The sequence below is a fragment of the Mastomys coucha genome, unplaced genomic scaffold (genome assembly GCF_008632895.1).
Source record: "Mastomys coucha isolate ucsf_1 unplaced genomic scaffold, UCSF_Mcou_1 pScaffold5, whole genome shotgun sequence".
In the NCBI taxonomy this organism is placed as follows: Eukaryota; Metazoa; Chordata; class Mammalia; order Rodentia; family Muridae; genus Mastomys; species Mastomys coucha.
Genome location: NW_022196911.1, coordinates 48757801 through 48767105, shown reverse-complemented (window position 1 = coordinate 48767105; position 9305 = coordinate 48757801). Strand labels below are relative to the sequence as shown.

The 9305-nt window shown below is 42.0% G+C and overlaps 1 protein-coding gene across 1 annotated transcript in view; it reads right to left on the bottom strand.

Moving 5' to 3' along the window:
• Il5 (interleukin 5) overlaps positions 1 to 745 on the bottom strand; it is a 3632-nt gene extending 2887 nt beyond the window's left edge. Inside the window, exon 1 of the mRNA XM_031353587.1 lies at positions 587 to 745. Coding sequence (XP_031209447.1) covers positions 587 to 724 — 138 coding nt within the window. The 5' untranslated portion in view covers positions 725 to 745. The remainder of the gene's footprint in view (positions 1 to 586) is intronic.
• Positions 746 to 9305: the final 8560 nt, after the last annotated feature.

Here is a 9305-nt window from a genome sequence, read left to right as displayed (position 1 = left end):
AGAAGAGAAGAGAAGAGAAGAGAAGAGAAGAGAAGAGAAGAGAAGAGAAGAGAAGAGAAGAGATGAGATGAGATGCCAGCCATGAGCATGTGGAAAGAGAAGGGGGGAGGGCAATGGGGAGAGAGGGGGACAAGAGTACGGAGTGGGAGCAAGAAGGCAAGAGAACAAGCCATAATTGCACTATGTAAAGCAGATCTTTATGTTTAGAAATGAATTGCCACAAATTATTAATTTTTTTTTGAAAAAAAAACATTTTGAATCAGGGTCTTGCTTTAGCTCTGGCTGGCCTGTAACTGGCCATGTAGACAAGTCTAGCCTTGAACTCACAGAGATTCACCTGACCCTGCCTCCCAAGTTCTGAGATTAAAGGCATGTACAACCAAACCCAGCCATTTATGCATTCTAAAGAACAGTAGAATCAGGTAAGGTAGTATGTCTGCAATCCTAGTATTTGGTAGACAGTGGCAAGAGGATCTCATACAAGTTGGGACAGCCTAGTCTAGATACCAAGCTTGAGGCCAGTCAGGTGGTATAGCAAGACCCTGATCTTAAAAACAAAGCTGAAGGCATAAAAGTTATACCTCACCTCATTGCTTGTCAATAGAGCTCGGTGAGCAGACAGCTGTATCAAGGTCTCTTTCACCACTGCGCTCATGGGAATCTCCATAGCAGTGACCCAGACGCAGCTGAGAGTGAGAGCACTCAAGTGCAGAAGCATCCTCATGATTCTGAAGCCTTCAGCGTTTGCCTTTAGCAAAGGAAGAGTGCAGAGCAGGGCCGTATCCCCAAGCAATTTATTCTCTCTCTCTGAGGAAATGAATAATTTCTAACAATCAGATAGAGAGCACCTAATACAGGCAAGTCATGAAACTCAGTGTTTCCAGTGCCCTGGGTCTGCAAACAGAATGCGTTTTTTTTGCTCTTTTAATAATAGTAAACATCTTGACCCCCCACCCTAGTTTAAAAAGCATTTTCTATAACAGAGAAGAATGTTTCTACAACTTTCATCCACATTCCACATATTGAATTTCTCTTTAAAAGATGTGTGTATATGGCAGATGGGGAAATGCCCATCTCATACTCTTGCGATGGGATCGACTTTTCCTGAGCATCTTCTTTTTTTATTACCCCGTGCCCCACCCCCTGCTTTAATATATGTCAAACTTAATTCCTGATAAAGTGAAACAAAAAAAGATGTATTCAAACGTATACCTCCAACAGAGTTATGCTAAAAACCATGAATGTTGAGAATGTCTTACTAGGTGCGATGGTACACACCAGCAGATGTGGGAGGTACAGTAAGGAGGATCAAGAGGTGAAAGTCATCCTTGGCTATACAGCAGCTGTGAGGTCAGTCTGGAACACATGAGACCCTGTTTCCAACAGCCAAAGGGAAAAGGGAAAAGCAGTATCTTTTCAGTTGAACTAAACTCTACATTGGCTCTAGCTAGACTTCTCTGTGCCTTAAAAAACAAACAAAAAAAAAAGAATTGAAAACGCTCTGGGAAAGACACTTAAGACAAAGCAGCTAGTCTGACAGAGTTGAGTTGCATGATGTAGGTTTTTGATCAGCATCTTGTCTTTTATTAAAAGGCCAAGCCAAACTGGGTAAAGATAAGCCGCATGCTTCTTGGTTCATATAACAAAAGGTGCAGGGTAGAGGCTCCTTCCTGTGCACTTCAGTGGCTTGGCCTTGACCCACTTTTCAAGCAGCTTACTGTGTGTATGGGGGGTGTGTGTCCCAGGGTGACACCAGGACTCCTGGCTCTCGCTGCGTCTTGTCACACACAGCAGGTTCACATTTCTTCTTGTTTTCCTACCTTCTTTCCTTTGTGGTGGGTTTATTAAGACACAGTCTGACTATGTGTCCAAAACTGTTTATGAACTTCTGATCCTTCTGCCTCAGCCTCTCAAGCACTGTGTCAGGCATGTCCCCCCTGCACCGGGTTCAAGTTTTGCTCTTCTCATTGTTCAGTCAAAACAATTCAGTCCCATAGCACTCTCTGGTGTCAAGATGCAGAGGACTCAAGCTGGAACTAGACTGAATATTTCTCCCTGCTGGCTGGCACTCACGATGCTGGAAGGTATTATGTGGGCGGCGGAGGGAGAGCTGTAGCAACAATCTTACTTAGCTCTGCACCCTGTTTGCACAGGTCAACTGGCCAAGCAAGCTGTGCCATCTGGTGCCCTAGTGGTAAGTCGGTAATGGGAGCAACTAACTGCTTTAGGAGTGAATTTGAGGCACACTCCATAGGAAGGAATCTACAGGAAGCCTGGTCAAAGGCTCATTGCTTTGGTCAATGACCCTGGTCAAAGAGTCATTGGCCCTAGCAGGGAAAGTATTACGGTTGTTGTGCTATGTGTACCAAATTGTCTTCTAAGTAACTGTGTATGTCCACAAATCAGCGCCGCTTGTCAGCTTTGGTCAGGAACACTTATTTTAAAGTTGCCAATGGTAATTGCAGAGACCCATAACTGGTCAAGGTACTGAGGATGAGTGGCTATTGAATGCCAAAGAAGGTATCTGTATCACCCCCTCCAGTGCTCAGGAAACACAGCAGGAAGAAGGAGAAGACAGAATATAAGTGCCTCGGGAAGTGGCAGATGCTGCATGGCATGCTGACTTCTGGGCATGATGCAGCTGTTGTGATCATCTGCACAAGACTGGGTCAGCCATCAATATCAGTCATGGAGGAATGAGAGGCTCAGGGGGCCCCACTCTTCCCGGGTTTTTATATGCAGTTGCAGTTAATAGTTTATAGATGAGAAAAAGACTTTTTTTTTTTAGTGATCTTATCACTAAAAAAGATGCCTGTGGTCCTATAAACAGCCCTAAAGAAACACTGGATCGCTAGAAGAAAAAACAGGAGTGGAATGGGGACTTGAGAGGGAAATGGGGTTAATATTGCTAAGATAAATCATCATTAATACCATTAAAATAGTATAATGAAATCCATTGCTGTGTATAACTGATTAATGCTAATAGAAAACTAGACTTAAAAAAAGTTCATGGACAGAGGGTTATACTGTGGGACACACTGTGACATAGAATGGCTTCCACAGTGAGATGTTTTCTATGCTTTATTATTTTGTTGTTGTTTGTGTGTGGGTTTTTTTTTTTTTTTTAGCTTGGGAGGAGGTTGCAAGGGTGAAGGTCAGATGTGAGGGGATGGGGAGATGAGCAGGGCTGGGGTTCGGGATGTGAAACTGACAAAGAATCAATAAAAAGTTGAGACAAACAAACAAACGAAACCAGTCCAATCTCTAGTGAAACATGGAGCTAATGCTTATATTTCTGGCATTTAGGAATTCGAAGCAGAAGCATCAGGAGTTTGAGTCCAGACTCAGTTACACAGTGAATTTGAGGCCAGCATAGGCTATATGAGTTTCTATCTAAAAAACCAAATGCCCAAAACAAACAACATTCAATGAACCCTGTCTCTATTTGGAAAGAGGAGGGGACTAAGGGAAGAAGGAAAGAGATGAGACAGGAAGGAATAAATATGATCAAAGAATATTATAAACATGTATGAAATGCCATAATAGAACCTCTTATTTTATAAAATTAACATACACCAGTGAAATAAAGAAAACCCCAACTCAGTAAGGGGGTTTATGTGTTCACCATAGACCTGTGGCGAAGCCTAAGGGATATACCCCTTGCTCTTCCTGAGCTAAAAGTGGACAGCATCCTGTCCAAAGCATGCAGCTGAGGCATCCAGGGGCCAGGGTACTTGTAAGAGGGATGTAGATGTTGGGAAAGAAACAAATGTATCACAGACAGGGAGCATGTGGGCTTAGCCTCTCCTGTATGTCCCACCTGGAGAACCAGTCTTTTGTTTCTTAGGCTTAGATCAGGAATCCCAGAAACAAACACAAATTGTTACCCTGAGTCTTTTTCCAAAGTTTTCCTGAGTCTTTTCCATGAGATGCAGAGACCTTTAGCATGCAGCTACCTGTCCTAAGTGTATGAGTGTGCGTATGTATATATATGTGTGTATGTGTGTGTGTGTGCATGTGTATTGTGCATTTTCAGGTATGTACTGAGCTCTTGGCTAGACATATTTGAGTTGAGCACTCTCAAGTATTGTGGGAGACAAACTGGCTCACTTCACCCAACCTGTTAGCAGTGAAGCAAGAATGAACCACAGTGGCCTTAAAATGATACTCTCAAAATCCAAGCTTGACTCTGGCAGAACCTGACTCACCCCAGAGGTCATGAGACAGTAATTCTATTATTTCCCTTTAGACGTCTTCTGGCTACCCTGAGAAAGTGTGGGCTTAGATGAAGGTTTCAGGGGAATTGCCAAGTAATTTGCAATTTTAGTAACTCCATCAAGGTTTCAGAGTGACTCAGCACCATGATAGAGCTGCACAGGCCATGGAGGGAGCAGCAGATGGAAAAGTCCTCATATTAGCCTTTACTAAGCAAGGGAAAAGCAGCAGCTGCTCACCGTGTTTAGGGATGTAATACTAGCTGGCTATAAACGGGACGAAGCAGGAAAGGCTGTATTTACAAAATGAAGGTAGCGAGGCCTAAATTGCAGCACAGATCATCTCAGCTCCAGCTCAGCTATTGCCATATGACTTCCACAGGCTCACATTTCCAAGTGAGCCTCAAGCCGGGTGGTGGTGCATGCCTTTAATCCCAGCACTTGGGAGGCAGAGGCAGGCAGATTTCTGAGTTTGAGGCCAGCCTGGTCTACAGAGTGAGATCCAGGACAGCTAGGGCTACACAGAGAAATCCTGTCTCAAAAAAACAAAAACAAAAAAACAAAACAAAACAAACAACATCAACAACAACAACAAAAACCCAAAAACAAAAAACCCAAACCCTAAATCTCACTAACTACATGTACACCAATTCTTTACATAGGAAAAATATTTCCTGTTCAAAATTGTACTTATTGTTTGTTTGAGACAGGGTCTCGTGTACCTCAGACTGGTCTTCAATTTGCTAGGTACTCCTTGAATTCCTGATCCCCCTGCCTCAGCCTGCCAAGTACTTGAACAAAATGTCTGTACCGCTTGGTGGGCTCAATATTGTATTTCTTTCAAGTTTTTTTCCTTTTTTTTTCTTTCAAGTTTTAAAAAACTATTAAGAAATACACTGTAACATGAAATGTTTCATCTCAGCTACTATGTGTTGGGTCCAGTATCATCTTACACAAAAATTGCAGACTGTTCATCTTAAAAAAAGAAAGAAAGTCTGTAACCATTGTCAGAGGTCCCTCCCAGCCCCACTAACCCTGCCTTCTGAATCCTTGGGTTCCACTATTGCCTTTTATAACTGGATTATTGTGCTTGGTCTTCAGATTTCGTGGTGTTCTAGCATGTGTAAGAATTTTCCTCTCTGCCTAACAATACTCAGTCTTATGTACAGATCCTGTTTTGTTAGTCCATCTTTCTGTTGATGGGTGCTTAGGTCTCTTCTTTCTTTCAACCACTATGAATAATGTTGTATATGGGTCTATGCATACAATGCTTTCCTTCTATTTTTTTAGATATAGGGTCTTGTGCATGCTAAGCTGACTTTCAACTTACTATGTAGTTGAGGATGACTGACTCTGACCTGCTGATCCTCCTGCCTCCACCTCTCAAGTGCTGGCACTACAGGTGTGTACCACTAAACCAGGTTCCTCCCCTTCTCTCTCCTCCCCTTTTCCTTTAAGATGGAGACTCTGGCAATGTAGTCCAAGCTGGCCTCAAACTCTCAACCTTACAGCTTTAGCAACTCAAGTATTGGAGTACATGTTACAATTGTGCATCCCACAGCTCAGAATCATATTTCTCATAAAACTAGGTTGCTAACTTTTCCTCTATGAGTTTAATCTCATCAACCTGATTGCAAACTCTCTTAGAGCAGGGATAATATTTATTTTCTCTGTGTGTACATGCATGCGTGTGTGTGTGTGTGTGTGTGTGTGTGTGTGTGTGTGTAGATGTGTGTAGGGGTGTATATGTGTTTGTATGTGTATATGTGTAGGAGTGTGTGTGTAGGTATGTGTATGTATATATGTGTAGTGTATATATATATATGCACCTGATCATGCCATGGGATACAGGTGGAGATCAGAACATAGCTTTCGGGAGGCAGTTCTCTCCTTCTACCACGTGGGTTCAGATAGTAAACTCAGTCATCAGGCTTGGTGGCATGTAACTTAGTAAGTGAGCCATCTTACATGAATGCTTAGAGTGGGAACTTTTAAACAACGTTTGAAAGCTCTTTATTAATGGAAATTCCCAAGCAAAAGGTAATGATTTTTTTTTTTGAAAATTGAAAAGTACATTTTATTCAGTGTATAGTGTGCCCCAGCACATGAGTGACAGTCAAAGGACAGCTGATCAACCCCAGCAGTGATCAGTCATGTTACATGAACCTTTGATATGACATCATAAGAATGACATATTATTTCTGTGGTCTTCCTCCTGCAAACCATAACTTCTGCCTAACCATGAGCAGCAAGCACCAGTCATCCTGGAATGGAAAGACAAGACCTGGCCAGTGCTCACCCCAAACCACTGACGTCGTCAGTCATCGTATACAAGGACAGACTCAGACACAGTCACAACCCAGTGGCATCCGAGAGAAACACTGTGTGCTCGGATGTGCTGTCCTGCATCAGATCCACTTGCATTGTAGCACACACCTTTAATCTTAGCACTCTCAAGGCAGACCCAGGTGGATGGAACTCTGTGAGTTCGAGGCCAGCGGGGTCTACATAATGAGCTCCAGACCACCCAGGGCTACATAGTGAGAGTAGGCGCTTATTATTTATAGAGTAAATAACCAAATAAGCAGGCTCTTGATTGTAGGTTGTATGAATTGGACAAATTAGTATGAACACCATAGAGATTCATAATGTCTATTGTCTGCACCTGAGAAACTGAACAACAACAACAACAAAGAACTTTGGGACGATTAGTGGCAAAAAGGCACAGCATCGGTCAGGGGTTTCAGAATCTGTGTTATTGAGACAGGCATGGTGGTGCACACCTGTGATCCTACCACTTGAGAGGTGGCAGCACAAAGGAAAGGCCCAGTTTAGCTGCAGAGTAAGTCTGAGGTCAGCCTGAACTACATAAACTGTCCCCAAACCAAACCAAAACCTCACAAAATATTCTCTTATTTTGGGGGCAGGGTCTCACTATGCAGCCTTGGCTGCCCTGGAACTTGGTGTATAGAGCAGGTTGGCCACAAACTCAGAGATTTGCCTGATCTGGGGGACAGACACTTGTCCCCCAAGTGTTGGATTAAGAGTGTTCACTACCACATCCAGTTTATAAGCTACAATCATTTAGGTGAACAGAAATAAATTAGCAGTCAGTAATCTGAATCTTCAAGGGTTGGTGACTATACCATTTAGCAAAAAGACTTTGAATTTTATCATCATACTAATGCTATAAATTGAAATAAAAAGAATAAAATAATAGTTATTTAAATGCGAGTAGTTATGTACCTTTGAAAGGGCACATTCACGGATAGGGTTTATCCCCTCTGCCCTAAGCCCTCTATCTCCTTTAATGTGCTGCAGATAGTAACCGTTTTTTTTTTTCAGTCACCGGGGTTTTCACTGTGATGCCGTTTCAGGTCAGATGACTTTTCCATGAACTGATTCTAATCAGTCACCTGCTCATGATCCTCTAGTTTTCGTAGTGACTAAATGCAAATTTGTAGCATTTCCTCTTGACTCTGTCCTAACCTTTTACCTTCCAAGCTCTAAAACATATCTTTAAGATGACATGGGGCTCTTTTTTTAAATTGATTTAAAAACACTATAGGAAAATCGACACTGGGTTTCCCTTGGCGTAGCAATTATTAACTTTTTGGCAATTTTTTCCAATCTTTACTAACTTATGGATAGTTTTATGGAGCTGTAATCAATGACTATGTGAGATTTACATTAATTTTTCCTGCCTATTATTTCTTGTTCATATATCTATGCCGTTTTCTTCTTAATAGTTTAATGCTCACATGTTCTCAAATGAAAGTGATATCTCCCGAATACCTCACTGTTTCCCAACTTCTGGCCATTACCCTTGCCTCCAGAGTTTTTTTTTTTTTTTTCTCAACACATTTTTATTGATTATTTAGGAATTTTACATTATGCACGCTGATCACACTTACTTCTTAGTCCTCCCAGGTCTAACCCCCACTACTGTGACTCCCCCCAAAAAAGAAAATGAAGAAAGCAAAATTAGGAGGAGTGCAGTTTGAGTTGCCTATGTACTCAGTGGCACATGTCAAACTCCTGGTGGCCAGCCCCTTGAAGACAACTGAATCCTTCCCTGCTCTCACTCCCTGCCAGGAACCCTCAACTATGGAGAGCTGCATTTCAGCACCAGATTTCACATTTAAAATAACACCATCAGAAACCTCCATGTAGAATTTGTGCTGGTTTGGTTTGGTATTTCTGTTTTTGTCTCCGAGTCAGGGTCTCATGTAACCCAAGCTGCCAGGGTGTTTTGAGATGTGGCCCTGGATGGTTGGAATTTACTATGTAGTCCAGGCTGGACTCAATATGCAACAATCCTCCTGCCTCTGCCCCCTGGGTGCTAGACTCACAAGCATCTCTATCTTCTTGTATCCAGCTGTTTGTTTTGAGGTAGAGTCCCCTTATAAAACCCAGGTTGATCTCCAAATAGCAGTCCTCCTGCCTCCACTTCCCTAGTGTTTAAAAGCATGTACCACCAAGCCCAGAAATTCTTTTACAAGTTTTCTTTTACAAATTTTTAACAATTTTTGAAATCGAATGAATGGACAAGATCATTTCTTTGTTGTTGTTGTTGTTTGGTTGGTTTTTCAAGACTGGGTTTCTCTGTGTAGCCCTGGCTATCCTGGAACTCACTCTGTAGACCAGGCTGGCCTCGAACTCAGAAATCTACCTGCCTTTGCCTCCCAAGTGCTGAGATTAAAGGCGTGCGCCACCACCACCACCTGGCCGGACAAGAACATTTCTATAACTGTTGATGCATTTTACCACATTGCCCTTTATCCAGCACATAAAGAAATCTCTTGTATCTTAAATATTTTTAAAGTTAGCATACAAGTAAAGGGTGTTGTCTTGACACATACACACACACACACACACACACACCACACACACACACACACACACACACATACACACAGTTATACTTTTTTTATTTATTCTCCTCCCTTGTATTCTTAATATTTCATAATTCATAATGCATTTCACAGACATAACAGTAATTCTGATGTCGGCACAGAGAGAGAATTATTTTAAATGTATTATTTTAAAAGTCCATTAGCCCTGGGTTTTTTTTTTGTTTGTTTTTGTTTT